This window comes from Notothenia rossii (genome assembly GCF_949606895.1).
Source record: "Notothenia rossii genome assembly, chromosome: 4".
NCBI classification, from domain to species: Eukaryota; Metazoa; Chordata; class Actinopteri; order Perciformes; family Nototheniidae; genus Notothenia; species Notothenia rossii.
The window spans coordinates 48547808-48565343 of record NC_136902.1 but is presented as its reverse complement, the minus strand read 5'-3'; the positions used below and the strand labels follow the sequence as shown (position 1 = coordinate 48565343).

Genomic DNA, 17536 nt, shown 5'->3' with positions numbered 1-17536 from the left:
GTAATGCTAACTAACGTGCTCGCTACTCGTCGCTACTAGCTAGGTAGCTAACTTGACTATGTTCCATGCACAACATGTATATTACCTATGATATTACCTGATATGTCTGATCCAGCGACTCCTGGTCCTTTCATCAGACGGGAAGCGATAGAACGAGCAAGTGGTATGATCACTTTTGTGATTACAACATGGTACAAAGCACACAGGTATCTTGTAAAAGTGAATTTATTGGAGCAATGTCTTATATTTATTGGAGGGAATAAATCAGTTATGAAATCTTCTTCTTCGCTTTAATTACGAGTCGCAACCACTTGGAGCATTATCGCCTGTGACATCACATACGCGACCCAGAATGGGATTTGGGATTTGTAGTCTTTGTAGTCGCGTATTTTTCATAATCTTATATTTCAACAGTTTTATGACAAAATGTGACTTTTTTGACATGGAAATGATTGTTTAAGATTGACAAACATCATATGTGTAGTTCGTGGCACAATTCAAACGGGATCAAAAGATACGTTTTCTCTCTCCATTGAATTCAATGTATAATTGTTCGCTTCCGGGGTCCCATGGACCGGAAGTAGATGGGCGTGACTTCGCCTCTCTATTAATGTGTCATACCCACTTAACGGGGAGAAACTCAACTATAATAACCATTTTTACCACATTCATACCACAAATCACCCAAATGAACCCAGAGGTGAGTCCGCCTGGATCTACTTTTTCTAAACCTCTTTAAAAAGGTCAAATTTCACTAGTTTTGCATCAATCTTGATACAGGGTACTTATTATATGTTATAGTTTGGATTCCTAAAGGTTTTTGTCTACTATCCCATCATTCGAGGGTGGTTTTCACTATAAGTAATGTTTTTTTAGACGGAAACTAATTAGCATTTTTTTTTACTATGTTCAATCTGAATTTACTTTAAAATAAAAAAAGATCTATATTGATTCTGACACGATCTACAGCCCAAAATTTTTTTTGTCAAAAATGGAGGTGATGAAAATGCATGTGAATTGAAAAATAGAGGCGTATAACGGATGTGAATTGGAAAAGTGATTAGATTAATCTAAAGCCGATTTGATTAAAACAGTTGTAATGTGATGAAAACAGAGCAATGTTATAATTTTCCCGTCTTACATTTCATCATTCTTCAGCATTCATAACATAAAACTGTCATTTATCAATTAAGTGTCCTCAAGGGTGGATGTAACAGAAATAAAGAATGGAGGTGATGAAAATGCATGTGATGTGAAAATTAGTGATACATTGACAATTGATTTGATAAACTTGATTGTCTACCAGACATTTATCATTTACAGCAATCCATTTTTAACATCTGTTCAATGTATTTATTTCCACTTTGTAATAACAGTGTTTACATGTCTGGATACATTAAAATCTGGATTGAAAAACATTTTAGAGAAGAGTATGTGGACTTATTTTTACTGTGTTGTGTGCTGATAACTCAGTAATATAACATGTTTTTCTTTCTTTTTTCTGTACAGGATAACTTCAGTGGAGGCTGTGCAGTTTGGAGCAATTACCCTTCAATGAGATGGTCCTGCAAGTCTTGTCATTACTCCTCACCGAGCCAACGCACACTAATTGTCCATTACAAACTGAAGCACTGTCATCAGACAAGGAACTGTCCTCTTCCCTGTGTTTATGCAGACTGTGTGTGCTCCTTCAGGACCGAATCATCTCTGAAAAAACATTTAACTAGAGACCATAGTCAAGCACGTTCAACGCAGGTGACCTCAAGGTTAAATTGTGAACTGTGCAATTTCTCAGAGACTTGTAGTGATACACAGTATTTTGCACATTTAAAAATACACATACACAATAAGGAAACTGTGAAATGTCCCTTCAAAGACTGTAGTTTTCAGTCCAGCGTGTACAGTACTTTTCGTGCACATAAGAGCAAGAAACATAATCTCTGTACTGTTGATGATTTCCGTACAAACTTGTATCAAACTTGTACTCAAGTCACTTCAAACTCTGAAAGTACAGGATTTGATGAGACAAATTCGGACCATCTAGATTTAACAACAGATGATTACATAGAGGATCAAGACCTGCATGATTTGTTACAACAGAAAGTTGCATCTCTCTTACTGCGTATGCAAACGATTTTGCATGTGTCTAAGACAACAACTCAGGAAATTATAAACGAGCTATGTAGTATTAGCTCAGTTGTGGAAGAGTGCACACCAAAAATAATTGAAAGTGTACTGATCAACCACAATTGTGCAGTAAATAGTGCAGTCACCACTGCTATAACTGAGATAGTTAAAAAGCAAACCCCCTAAGTTTCCTGTGAAAGGCTGGACCTTTTGGCTCTAAATACAAAAGAGAAACTTTTTACAAGAATAATTTTAAAGTGATTGAGCCGATTGAATATGTTTTAGATGCATCTTCCAGACGTAAATTTGTTTATATTCCAATTCTGAAAGTCTTGACAGAGCTGTTAAATCGTAACGATGTGTTAGATAAAGTCTTGGAGACAGAACACAGGGAAACTGTTGAACACTCAGAGACGGTCTATATTGCAAAGAGAATATTTTTGCTCTCATCAGAAGATCTAAGCATTGCCCTAGGACTGTATATAGATGACTTTGAGGTTTGCAACCCATTAGGAACATCAAGAAAAAAACACAAGGTCTGTGCAGTGTATTGGGTCATTTCAAATTTACCAATACGGTATAGGTCATCTGTACAGTCAATCTATCTTGCATGTCTGTGTAATAGCAACAATGTGAAGAACTACGGGTATGGTGCCATTCTTGAACCACTCTTAAAAGACCTTGCAGTATTTGAGCAGCAAGGATTGTATGTTCAGAAATTGGGAACAACTGTTAGAGGTACTGTGCTGTACGTGTCTGCAGACAACTTGGGGGCCCATTCGCTTGCTGGATTCCAAGAGAATTTTAATGTTAACAAATGTTGCCGGTTTTGTTTAGCTAGTCGGCAAGATATTGACATTCACGAAGTGAAGGAGGGAGTGTTTCCACTGTGGACAGTTGAAGCTCACAATCACGACCTTCTGGAATTTAACAGACAGCAGTTAGTTTCTCTGAATGGAGTAAAGAGAGACTGTGTTCTCAATAGACTTTCTCATTTCCACACAATCCAGGGCTTCCCCCCAGATTTTATGCATGACCTTTTTGAAGGAATAGTGCCAAGGGAGTTAAGTCTTTGTATAAAGTCTCTGGTATCCAAAAAGTATTTTACAGTAGATTATCTGAATTCCATCATTGAATCCTTCCCTTTCAAGTTTACAGACAAAACCAACAGACTTCAACCAATTTCAAAATATTTTGCAAAGAAAAATTCTATTGGTGGGAATTGCCATGAAAACTGGACGCTATTGAGACTACTGCCGTTGATGATCGGTCACGTTATACCAGAATATAACAAAACTTGGCAAATCTAATTAGATTTAAAAGAAATAGTTGAAATACTGGCTAGTGGGCATTTTTCAGATGAGACATTGTCATACTTGGAGCGTAAAATCTCTGATCACAGGTGCCTATTGAAAGAGGTGTTTCCCGATTTCCACCTCCTGCCCAAGCACCACTTCCTGGAACATTATCCGGAACTGATTCGGAGATTTGGGCCCGTGACAGATTTCTGGACTATTTTAAAAGGGTGGTGCATGATTCTCACAACTTCAGAAACATCTTGCTCACTCTAGCGAAAAAACACCAGCTTTCTTTAGCTTACCATCTAGACTTGCCAAGTCTTTTCAGACCTGATTTGGAAGTTGGACACATTGCTGTTGTTTCACCTAATACACTTGAGCACCCCATGAAGCAGGCGATAGAGCTGAAATATGGAAACATAACTCTTGTATCTCTTGCAACCCATGCCTGCCTCTATGGCACCAAGTATTCAGAGGGTATGATTCTGTCCGTGGGGCACACCATTGGCCTGCCTAACTTTGGGAAGCTAGTTAAAATTGTGGTTGCGTCCAGCAAAGTGTCTTTCATCATAAAACCATATCAAGCATGGTACATAGAGCACCTGCGGAGTTATGAGCTGAAAGAAAAACAGTCTTATGAACTGGAGATTGTGGAATCACATGAACTAAATGGATATCAACCCCTGTATCCATACACAAGAGCAGGCAAACTGATGGTGACACCAGTAGTTTTCTTGCTTCACTAAGGTATGGTTTAACTGTTAGTTTACTTTAAATGGTGTATTCCTCTCATCCAACGCAAAAACTAATGAATTAATGTTAATTGGCTTTTTTGTTCATTTTGTCTTTTCTCAGGGTGTTTCTTCTCCATCTCCAGAGAAGTCCTGAGAGTTTCTCTATCAAAGGAAGATGCTGTTGCGCGTGATCATTTCACCACAGGACATAAGGAAGCTCCGATTGGACTCTGTTCCAGATTCAGTTCATGGCCTGAAACTTGTGTTGAAAAAAAGTTTTCAGCTAAGCTCCTTGTTTGACCTTCAATATGAAGATGAGGACTTCCAAGACTTCTGTAACCTCACGTGTATTGACGATCTACCAACGGAGCAGGTTACATTGAAAGTCCATTTTTGCTCCGTCTCCTCAGACTCCAGTTTGGAAACTTTAAGTGCAGGGTGTCCATCATCTCCTTCAACGTCCTCTGCATTGAGCAGCCATACAGAGTCCTTTGCAGGTCGTTCACAGCCGTGGCCAACTCTCTTTCCCCTTCCTACCTTCTCATATAATGTTGAGCTGAGGCTCAGTCACGGCAATGATGCTTTCAGAAAAGATGGAACACTTCGATCCATTTCAAGGGACATGAAATCTGATATTCTGGAGAAAATGGCTGAAGCAATGTATTCATTCAAGGCCTACCCTGATGATGAACAATTTGAGAGCGCAGCCATTGCACTCATTGAAAAACACCCTTGCCTAAAAGAACGTGGCTCCACATCTGGATGGTATGGATGGAAAATTAGTTTAAAGTTTAAGATGGGCAATCACTGGCAGAGATTGAGAGAAGCAGGCTGTCAAGAACTGATGGTAAATTCTGAGAAGAGAGGTCCTGGGGACACGCGAGGGAAAAGAAACAAAGTAAAGAAACCAAGACGGTCTGAAACAAACTTCTTTCCAGATCTCCCCAGGGAAGAGACCGACAACATCTTGAAGAAGAGCGAGAAAAGATGGCCCAGGAGATGAGAAAAGCAACCCCAAAGCTGTTCTTCATTGATGATGCAAGTAACGGCACATATGCATTGAGAAGACAGGAGCTTGTTGAAGAGGAGCCACCTGTGGCCGAAATGAAAGTCAGATGGCCCGCGCTGTTTAATGAAAGACAGGTACATTTTGTACGTTTTTGCTTGCTTTGAGGGCTTTGAATTTTACCAACGCAAAATCTTAGGCTTCGAAGATGACTGTAGCAACAGGCATGATAAAGTAATAATGTTCTTCTATTTCATGTATTGCATGTTCAACATTTGTATGTGGTTTGAAATATATATGCTTGTGCAATACCCAGTGGCGTTTACATCGTATTACATCTGGGCAGCTTGTGAAATGTGAAAACGTAGGTCACTTTTAACTTGGACTAAAATGATGTAATGTCACTTCTTCATATAGATCGTCAAGGAATTCACCAGGCTGATGTCGATGGACCTCAATTCACTCTATGAGGGTCTGGACAGCTACCTGCAGAAATTCCTTCAGTTGTTCAGGTCAAAGCGCTTTGAGGGGATCAAAGAAAGGACATCCTTAATGGAGAGCCTCGACAAGGATGTAAGTACAGTTCTTTACTTTAAAGTACTTTGAGGCAATAGAGCTGCCTTTCCACCTGCATTCTATGTTCTCGTGTAAACTCAATGTAATTGTTACGACGGGATACAGGGGAAAGACCCAAAAGCAGGCGCCTGTGGCAGAGCTTGATGCAGTTCAATTATCTAATAAACAACATGGTGGTACAAAGGCTTAAGGGATAGTGAGGCAGGCAAGGGTCAGAGAAGGCAGGCCACATGCACACGGACACGGACACACACACAGACACACACACGGACACACACACACACACGGACACACGGAATCTGAAGGAATCTATTAAGTTAGCTGTGAACGTAGTGCAAATAACCAGAATGCCTTGTGGAGTGAGGGGGTTATATAATTCTGATAGCAACGAGCAATATTAATTTATCATGTGTTTTGGCAGGCATCGAACCAAAGGAAGAGGGCAGCAGTGTTGCAGGGCCTACCATGGTACATGAGGGAAAATCCTTCAACTATCATGAAGATGTGTGAGGTAAGCGCTGAAATGTCGTTCAAGATGATACAAAAACGAGTTCACAATGAACAGGGTTACACTAGTCGTTTCAGGCGTCGTCTGTGTATGCATATATGGCAAAGCATCTCTAAAGCACTTTTGTTGTTGTTTTTTGTTTTCTTTTTGCATGAAGCCAACGGATCCTGAAGAGGACGTCATCAAGGGAATAGTGATTGGAATCCTTTCAGTCGGTGAAGATGTGAAGGAACCTCTTCCAGCTGCCAACATCGATGTCGCCCTCGTGATCGAGGAAAGGATAGTCATACGTCACCTTGGTGATGTACCCAATGCTTTTGTGAACCTGATGGGATTGCAGTACATGCTGAACCTTGAATATCCAAAAGACTTGAAATACACCTTTGAGGTGATTCAGCGCCTGTTCATGGGAATTGGGTTGGACTCGTGCACTCCCAGGGTCCACTCTCTAAAGAATAAATTGCTCAGTTAGAGAGATGGCCTAGGAAGATGTCTCTGCATCTGTCCCAAAGGATACATCTTCATTTTTTTTGTCATTTGTCCACTGTTCTAAGAGGAAAAGAAATGACTCAGCGGGTCACACCAGTTTGTTTTCATTTTCTATTGCTCCATTTGGAGGAAGTGTCTGAGAGACACTAGTGTGTATTTTATGTCGTACAGCAACCATGAACAGAGTGGATATTTCAGTACTGTTAGAATGTTTTGATGTTCTGACTGACAGTTAAGTTAAGAGAGATACAATTTTTTATGTATGTTTTACTGCATTTTACTGCAGCAACCCTGAACACTTACTCCTCAGAATGGACTCTGTTTAACAAGTCACTCAATTACAGTTGTATCTATGGGACAGTGTAATTTCAGTTTTTGAGCAGCCCAGAGCAAAAACAATGGTGTGTTAGAGGGTGTTTTTTGTTTGGTCTACATGTTCCAAGTAAGGTCTTTATGATATGTTGACATCCATTGACACACTTATTTGAATTAAAAACCAACACTGAACAGTTAAGGAGTGTGTGGGTTGAATTCATTTCTTCAGTTATTGATAGTGTAATAACAGTCTTGATTTAAATGTCTTTTAGCTATTTTTTCATGTGTTCATATAATTTAGACTAAGCTAGTTGTCATGTTGATTTATAGTATAACTTTGTAGCTATTAGTTTGCTTGTTAAGTAAGCCTGGTAAGTTAACTTGGTACTAGAAGTTGAACAAACACAGTTGTACATGTTGAGCCAACTTGATTAACACATTTTTAAGAACTCAATCAAATAAGTTTAACCAACATCTTCTTAAGTTATCTTAACGAATATTTTCTAGTCCAAATAACTTGACACATGAAGTTTTGTCAACAGACTACAAGTTGTATCAACTAATGTATTGAAGTGTAATAGACTTGACAATAAATGTTGAATCAACTTGACACAACTTAACTCAGTCAAAGCAACAAGATGACTTGACTTATAGAGAGGCGAAGTCCCGCCCATCTACTTCCGACCCATGGGACCCCGGAAGCGGAAAATTATACATTGACGTCAATGGAGAGAGAAAAGTCATCTTTCGATCCCGTTTGAATTGTGCCACGAATGACACATATGATGTTTGTCAAATTAAAATAACATTTTGCAAGTCAAAAAAATAAAAATGTGTCGTAAAACTGTGAAGTTACAATTTTTTTTGTGTGAAACCGCTCAGTGAACTACAGGTCTCTGGTCTCGCACAATACGCGTCACCATCACAAAGATGGCTGTCACGTTAGTAAATTTCACCTGTTTCTTTCAGAATGAGGCGAAAAAGTATAAAACGAGGTGAAAATCACTACAAGTCTGGGCATGTTGAGAGCTGTACATACACGAAAGGGAGCGGTTCTGTAAGAGCCAGCATGCGGGACCGGCTTTACAAGGTTTCAGTGAGTAATATGAGTGCAATGTTTAAGGATAATGTCAGCTAGCTAACAAGGTACACTAACGTGTTTTGTTTTAGCAACTAGTTTTCTCCTTAAGAACTTTGTGGTGTCTGTGTATGCTGTGGATAACATTAGTGTTCACAAGAACAAGATACACTCCCGTGTTTTGTTTTAGTTGCTCTTCAGATTGAAGCGGCCAGTTCTATATCGACTATATGTGTGATCTCCTTTTTACATCTCGTTGTGTCATTTGAGTTTATTTGCTGTGTGTAGATTCAAGGATTTTGGTTATCTTGTCCAGGGATGCAAACTTGTCACCTTTCGGCGAAATTCTCCGTTTTGAATCCAAAATAGGTCGTTTTTGTGATTCCTGTAGATCTGCAATAAAAATATTTTTGGGGTATGGGAGGGGGTCTGGGACCCGGATTAATGTGCGGCCGCGAGCTTTTTTTTATATATTATAATGAAGCGCGAGCTGTGTGCTCGAGTCTTCCTGCCTGTCGGCTCTGCTCATGATGTATAATAAGCATCTGCTGCTCGGCGATGATGGTCTAGCTTCAGCAGCTACATTACCTACGGTGCGTTCGTTAATATTAACTGTGCGTCCGGAGTCACTGTGGCACAGACTGGACCGCTGGTGAACAGCTGTTAGAACGGGCCGTTCAGGTGTTCACAGTAGAGCTCCCTGTCGGAGCGGCAGAGCATGATGTGCACTGAAAAGTTTTTTTTTCCCGTCGCAATATTACAGTAGGGCCTGGCTCATTTTGTGGCATCTGCAGGCAGTGGCAAGTACTTCCGGCATCTGCCACAGAGGCCGCTACTCCGTGGTATCTGTGGCAAGTATATGCCACAGATGTGGTATCTGTGGCAAGTATATGCCACAACTTGCCGTGGCAACTATATGCCACAACCATGCCACAACTTGCCGTGGCAAGTATATGCCACAACTTGCCGTGGCAAGTAAATGCCACAAGTTAAGAGAAGGTTTATGGTAGCTGCCACGCGATCTAACATTGTTGACCAGAGGTGGGAAATAGGCTAACTTGTATACTCAAGTAGCCTACTGTACTTGTGATTTAGAAATAGCCTACTTGTGCTAAAAGGATAAGGACAACCAAGCGCAAAGCCTACAAGCACTGAAAAGCTGGCAAGGGGAGACGGATGAGCATGACTCAGCGTTCTGTCAAGAACTCGAACAATATAAATTGTTCGCCAGTTTCAAAACGCAATAAAAGGGTGGATAAAAAAGCATGCATTGTGTCTCGATTTTTAATATACTGTCATGATTGTCTTAACGGAATAACATGGTTTGTTTAGATTCACTGATATCAATATCTAATAAGAATAATCTTAAGCATTTAAATAAAAATGTTCAACCAGAATTAAAATATTAAATAACAAAACAGATACAATGACATTAATCTGTTTATTAACAACGAAAATAATACAAATTAAGTACATATGCCTGGATTTAAAATAACACATTTATACATGTGTACAATCAAATATAACTGTCCTTTGCCTCATTTATAAAATATAAATCTTAGCATCTCACTAGCAGTGGCAAATGCAATCAGTTACAGCTGCCCTAAGTCTGTAGCCAAGTCTAATAACACCATTGTACACGTTGCTGTGTCAATACAGATATTTATTTTTTAATTATTTGTCTTTACTAGTAACAATACACCTGGTTATCGTCAGTGCTTGAATTGGAATAAAAAAGGTGCCAGTACTCTAAATCAGCAACAAGTATTTGGCACAAAGTCATAGTATATCCTATAATGCTGGTGGGTTTGTCTCTTTACTGTATATTTTAGAAAGGCTCACTATACTTAAACAAAATGACTCAGGGTGCATCTGAGATTAGAGGGGGTGCAGTGGTAAAGTGCTAATATTGAAGTTAGATGCATCAATCTGGTGCAATTTGAGAGCAAAATGAAGAGATATATGGATACCTCTCAACATCCATAAGGAAACAACTGTAAACAGATTTACTTTTTCTTTATGGATATAAAAGAAAGTAAAGCTTGACTCCTACTGGCTGGTTAAATGACTCCTCGTCCCTGAGGCCACTACCAGTTTTTTGTGCCATTTTGCTGGATTTATTTGTCAATAGCGTTGCTGCACAAAGTGATAGCCCTCTAGTTTAAATCTACTACCCAAAAAGAAACATATGGAGATGGGTTACTATTTAAAAAAAATTGCAAATCTATTTGGGAACAGTGGGGCCGGGCCTCAAATCCTATAGGGGGTCCGGGGGCATGCTCCCCCGGTAAGATTTTTTTTTAAATGTTGGACTTAAATGCATCAATCTGGTGAATTTTGAGGGGGAAATAAAGAGACTACACCCATATGAAACAAAAATGTATACATTCAAATAATCATAAAATCATAAGTACATGGCCATAACCAATAACATACAATATCCAATATGAAAAAACATTGAAACTTGTTTATTTATTTGTTTTTGGTTCATTTATAGTTGTGAGTGTGTCTGGGCTCCTGAATCGGCCTCTCCTGTCTCCCTCCTCTCCCCCTGCTCCTCTTTGAGGCAACAGCAAAGACTAGTTTTAGCTCTCAACAAGTTTATCTTACCTTTTTTCACCTAGTTAACATTTTGTTTGTATTATTCATGCATATTTTACTAATCACTACCCCCTCAAATGGAAATATGTGTTTACATAAATGGTGACCGAACCGTTTGAGACCCACTGAGATAACTTAAACTAAGTTAACTATCTAAAGACTCAGAGATTAATTTACCTCACCAGAGCTGTAGCTCCTTATATCCGTTAGCGCAGCTAGCTAGCATCATGCTAACAACAATACACGTAACCGGTGCGCGCGCTTTCTCGCTCGCTCGCGCCAGACATACACCAACACACACCCTCCCGAGCTTGAATGACACACAGAGACCAATCGAGGGCATTAGTATGATCTGTATGAAAGTGGCAATGTCGGCAGGCCACGTCATGTAGACAGCCAGTCACCCTCTGTGAGGCAGAGTCAGACCCACATTTGCGCTGCGTTGCGTTTACAATATATACGTATATTGCCGGCGGCTGAGTACCGGCATTTTAGCCGGTACTCAGTAAGAAGTGCCGGTACCACATGGGTAAAAATCAGAAGTGCCGGTACTGCGTACCGGTGAGTACCGGCCCAATTCAAGCACTGGTTATCGTAGCAAGCAGTGGAAACTCCCCTCAAGAAGCGACAATTGCCAAGGGCTTGCGTTGCAACGCTCACTTGCCAATATTTCTTTTTTTATTACAATATAGGCCTATGTTTAGCCTACTATCATAGATATAGCACGTTTGTTTATTTTAGCAAACCAAGTAGGCTATTCCAAGTAAAATTGAATATAAATGATAATTTATTATCTTTTTGAAAAATAGAGATCGCACATCAGTCCTGTGATAGTCCAGCGACATTTTACACGATAAATACGAGTTTAAATATCAGCATTTGCCACGGAAGGCGAGTGGCAGCTACCGTAAACCTTCTCTTAACTCTTAACTTGTGGCATTTACTTGCCACGGCAAGTTGTGGCATATATAAGTTGTGGCATATACTTGCCACGGCAAGTTGTGGCATGGTTGTGGCATATACTTGCCACGGCAAGTTGTGGCATCTGTGGCATATACTTGCCACAGATACCACATCTGTGGCATATACTTGCCACAGATACCACGGAGTAGCGGCCTCCGTGGCAGATGCCGGAAGTACTTGCCACTGCCCGCAGATGCCACGAAATGCGCTTGCTGTCTCTCCAATATTATCGTTGAGCTAGCCAACTAGCATACATTGTCACTATCTGCTAACGTTAGCTTTAGCCTTCGTTTTCTAATCGTTTTTTTCATAGGCTATAAACAGCGGTGGTATAAGTATATATCTTGTAATTGATTAAAAGTAGAAGTACTCAGTTCTTGTACTTGAGTAAAAGTAGAAGTACCAGAGTGTAGGAATACTCTGTTACAGTAAAAGTCCTGCATTCCAAATGTTCCTCAAGTAAAAGTAGAAAAGTATTATTATCAAAATATAGTGAAAGTAGCGACAGTAAAAGTAGTCATTTTGCAGATTGGTCCATTTCAGAATAATATGATATGTTTTATAATGACTGATCATTAAAGTGTTATCAAAGCTGTTAAAGGTGCAGCTAGTTTGAATGACTTTGTATACTGCAGGCAGGGTAGCTTTTGGATTTACTCCAGGTGGAACTAAAGTCTGATTTAACACTTGATTATATTTCACATCATTCATCCACATCTGTAAAGTAACTAAAGGTATTACATACATGTAGTGGAGTAAAAGTACACCATTTACCTCTGAACTGTAGTGGAGTAGAAGTACAATGTAGCAAAACATTGAAATACTTAAGTAAAGTACAAGTATCTCAAAATTGTGCCCAAGTATAGTACTTGTTGAGTTTATGAACTTAGTTACTTTACACCAGTGGCTATAAAGATAGAAAGACTAAGCCTTGCACAGAGGCATGAAAATACATTTTCAAAATGCTCAACAGTGCTGCCAAAATTATAAACTGACTGCTACACAATTAAAATAAATGCTTTTTATATATTTCTATTAGATGTGACTCTATGGCGTTTCTGTTAATATTAACACTGCTGCTTTAGTTGTTCTGACTGCTAAAATCCTCTGTTATTCCTCATTTTAAAGCCGATATTCTGTGGGGTCAGGGGGCTCGGATCCTTGTCACCTTTTTCATACCTGATGAGTTTGCATCCCTGTTGTCAATTTGTTTGGTTATCTAGGCACAGCTGTGTGTGACTCCCTCTGGTACACTGGTATGTGTTTTCCTAATGTAGAGAGCATTGATTAATTAATAAACTACACACTGACTCTAGATCCTGACCAAATCCTTATTTTTTGATCAAATGTTTTTCAAAAAAATGTATTGTATATTATATAACAGCTGCACATCACAGACCGGAGTCTCTGCTACTGTGGACCACGAAGGAGGCGATCATCATCCCCATCCCCAAAGACCCTGCATGGCATGGAAATCTCCTCCTCCTGGAACAATTCTACACCCAGCATATGCTCCCTGTGTTGGCCAGTAGAGAGGAGGACATTTCAATAAACATACTCTTAACACCCTCGGACTCTGCGTTGTGTTTCGTATGTGTGATGGGGTGTTATGCAGAGGGGAGGAAAACAGGACACAGCAGATTGGGATTTTGGTGGAGATGCTGAGCAGTTATTTAATTGTTGCGTGTAATTATTATTATACTGCGTGCTTCTTAGTTATTCCATCTTTTGCTGTAACATGGATCTGTATGTAACTCTATATTTACTTGTTATCTACCACACTTCCTTCTACATCATACACCATCATTATACATGGTGTATATAGGATATATATTTATTTGTATACATATCTGTAAATTGTATAATTTTATTTTTCGTATTTGGGATTTCTCTTTTGTCCACTCAAATACACTTGGCCCTTTCTCTTTTCCATGTGGAAAATGGCAGCTGCATATTCTGCTTTTCTCATCTGCTCCCTGTCTGCTCATCTACGATGAGAAAATTATATAATTAATTACTAATAATCATTTAAACCTGTTATTACCAATATTTCACAAATTCTTCATGTAAACTTAAGAGTACAGCTGTATGTTGAGTATGTCAACTTTGCTTGGTTCATCTTACTGGGGGGCAGCTACATGGATGTCGGTGCAGTCCACAATAATTTTGCAGCTGAAGGCAGAATGAATTTATTATTGACTCAGAATGAAGCACAACTTCATGTCATACAATACATTGACTTTATTTGTAATTGTGTAAAAAAATATGAATATTGATTAGCAAGCAGGACCTGCAGGAACAGAGAATGGTGATGGATGGAGCTGGGAAGAAAGAAGAATAAAGAAAACAGATCAACTTTATTATCGGATATTAAAAATTCAATTTCAAAACAAGTTGCCGCTCCTACAGTTTTCTAGTATGTAAAGATGATTTCACATGACCAAAATATCCCACTCAATACATGTGTGTCTCTGAGGGGTGCATTGTGCCTTTGATGTATATAAATAATATACCATAACCAAATACTATTACGTACAGTGGAAATCAGGTTGCCAGAGCAGGTCAGTCCAGTGTGCATGTTCCTCAGGGTCTCAGCAGTTACAGGTGAGGTAAAGAAAATAAAAGAGAAAAAGGTCAGTAACAACACTTTAAAGTAACAACACTGAATAATTATCTCTTTTAATAATTTTCTCTCAGTAATCACTCAACTACTGTCTTTCCAACAAACAGATTGACTCACTCTCACTATCATCACAATGAAACACGTCCAGAAGAATGTCATGCAAAGCTGCCTGCCTTCCTTCCTTCGACTCTCCCTGAACTTCCTGATCTTTTAATGGTCAATGTTAACCATTTGTGCAGATAGCATTAAGTAGAAAAGATCGCTGATACTAATGTGGCGTTAGCCTACCTCCCGCCCCCTTAGCACCTGGTGGAGGGGGCGATAGGCTACTCTTCAAATGTTTCACAAAATACTTACGATCATGACTACTCTTACTGTTTAACATTTTGGTTTACTTAATGTTAAGGCTAATACAAATGACAAGGCTAAGTAATGTAATATAATGCTAACTAACATGCTCGCTACTAGCTAGGTAGCTAACTTGACTATGTTCCATGCAAAACATGTATATTACCTGATATGTTTGGTCCGACGACTCCTGGTCCTTTCATCAGACGGGAAGCGATAGAACGAGCAAGTGGTATGATCTCTTTTGTGATTACAACCTCGTACAAAGCACACAGGCATCTTGTAAAAGTGAATTTATTGGAGCAATCTCTTATATTTATTGGAGGGAATAAATCAGTCTTCTTCTTCCTCTTTGCTTTGCGAGTCACAACCAGTCTTGGAGCATTATCGCCTATGACATCACTTACGCGACCCAGAATGCATTTGGGATTTGTAGTCTTTCTAGTTGCGTATTATTCATAGTCTTATATTTCAGCATTTTTACGACAAATTGTGACTTTTTTTTGCATGGAAATGATTGTTTAAGATTGACAAACATCATATGTGTCATTCGTGGCACAATTCAAACGGGATCAAAAGATAAATTTTCTCTCTCCATTGACTTCAATGTATAATTTTCCGCTTCCGGGGTCCCATAGAGGCTCCCGGAAGGGGAGGGACTTCGCCTCTCTATTCAAGTTGAGTCAACAAATCATTTTTAACAGTGTAGTTAACGCCTAATTTGCATATCAATGTGGCAATTGTGATGACGTCATTAGATACACATTTTACTGTATTCACCTTTAGTGTCCCCCCTTAAGTACAGTAGGCTACATTAGCCTGTATGCCCATGATAAATTGCCTTACCTAAACCTTGAGCTAACTTATCCATTAGCTAGTAGCCTACCTTAGTTAACTATATGTGTTATTGTCTTTTGGCTAATTAGCTGTAAACTCTAGGAACTGGCAGCTTAGTCATTTGTTCATCACCACTCACCTTCAACCAAGCCAAGAAAAGCCGGCATTACAGTAAAGTGCAGGGTGCTGCTACCTGTCTGTAAGAAGTGACTGCCGATGTCCGCACCGCTGTGCGCAAGACGTGGAGGGAGGGAGGGAGGGTAGAGAGAGCATCAGAACTTCACAGTCTAATCTCCCGACCTGATATTTTTATTTTGTATTCAATCAATATATTTTTGGAAAGGAGAACTGTGCGCAAACAGCAGTAGATATATATTCATTTATTTTTTAAAAAGGGCAGTTTCTCTGGAGGAAGACAAAGGGCAGGGGCTCAAGCCCACTTTGATGTCTGTGTGCACGAGCCTGCACTGCTCCTACTACTAAGATAGGTTAAATGCAGAGGTCAAATTTCACTCTGTGTGTGCTGTGTGCTCTGCATGTGTGACTATTAACCTGTTAAGCCCTGCGCCTGTTTTTCAGGTCTCAGGCTCGAAAATGACCTTCCCAGAACAAATGACCATATCTTCCCTGTGAGTTGGATGTAGAAAAGTCAGAATCAATATAGATGTTTTTTATTTTAAAGAAAATTCAGATTGAACATATAGTAAAAAACTGTAAATTATAGTGTCCGTCCAAAAATAATGTTTTACTTATAGTGAAAACTACCCTTGGATGATGGGTTAGTAGACTAAAAGCTTTAGGAATCCAAAGTACAACATATAATACAGATGTATCACCTCATTTCAGACTCCAGCTTACAGCTTCCTGCCTACGACCTGCCTAAGACCAGTATCGAGGAATGTTAAGCCCTCCCACTATTTACCAAGAGGGCGTTGACAGATTTTCAATTTCAGGTTTTAACCAGGAGATGGCGCTTCATTCACAAATACAGAAAGAAGAGTTTCATGGACTTTCAGTTGTGTTTTGAAGAGCATTTGAACACATCGATATTTTAGATCAACTAAAGTATATCTAATCTTGTAATTCAATAATATATAGTCTTTATATATTAAATAATCATAATAATAATGTCAATGTTTACATTACACTTATCTATTTGATATGCTCATACTTTTACCTTTACAATCGTTGCTTTAATAAGCAGTATATATTTTTTATATTTTTGTGTTTGCTTCCTCCTGCTCCCTTTCGGACACATACTGTATGATTTATCATTATTATTAATATGAAGATATTATTAAGATAAGATAAGATGTTACTTTATTGATTGAACATTTTAGTTTAGAATGTGCTGTCCCACGGTAATTCAGAAGGCTCACAGGTCACATTCCGACAATTATTTAAAACAATAGGTGCTAAAAGCGATTAGGTGTGGTGCATTTATCATAGGTGATCAGAGCTAACTGCCTGCCGTCAGATTTCATTTAAAAAACAGATCTGATTTTAAGACTATTTCTGCGTTATGTAGCACCCTATGTTGTTAAAAATTGCATTCTAATAGCGGGATTTGACGGGTTTAGGTAGGCCTATACAAAAACGTCTGGCGGTTCTAGTGTTAAGGTAATTAGGTACAGTAGAAGCCCTTTTTTATCAGTAACGAATTTAGCAGTTGAACATAAAAGTCAACTAACTGAGGGTCACTTGCAATGACAGTGTTGTGTCTAACTGTAAGCTTGTCACTCAGAGTAACCTACAGTTAATTTAGCTGCTGGAGAAGAAAGATCAGGGGGGGAGAGAGCTTTGGTTGATTGGCCATTAGTTGTGTAAATACACAGCTGAGAGCTGCCGTTTCATTCAGACTGTTTAAAAAACGGTAACAACTGACTATTTTTCTTAGCGGATGCATGTCAATTTAAATCAATACATACAACTATTTCTTAAATCAATAAAAACATTTTCTAAATCCATAAAAGCATGGATCCTGATCTGCCGACGAGGCTCCAATAAAAAAAATATATTTTTAGTGAATTACT

General features: G+C 39.1%; 1 protein-coding gene across 2 annotated transcripts in view; it reads left to right on the top strand.

Annotated features, from left to right (window-relative positions):
• The window catches only part of LOC307035207 (uncharacterized protein), a 35551-nt gene extending 22339 nt beyond the window's left edge, over positions 1–13212 (top strand). Inside the window, exons 2-7 of one of the 2 annotated variants that reach the window (XR_013807049.1) lie at positions 1510–4172; positions 4281–5302; positions 5583–5738; positions 6163–6252; positions 6407–8149; positions 13080–13212. Coding sequence is in view for 1 of the 2 variants with exons in the window: in XM_079674275.1 (XP_079530401.1) it covers positions 5147–5302; positions 5583–5738; positions 6163–6252; positions 6407–6721 (717 nt within the window). In the remaining variant the exon portion in view is untranslated. Of the gene's footprint in view, positions 1–1509; positions 4173–4280; positions 5303–5582; positions 5739–6162; positions 6253–6406; positions 8150–13079 lie in introns of those variants that run through there. The other variant, XM_079674275.1, reaches the window with a different exon arrangement.
• The last annotated feature ends 4324 nt before the right edge of the window (positions 13213–17536 follow it).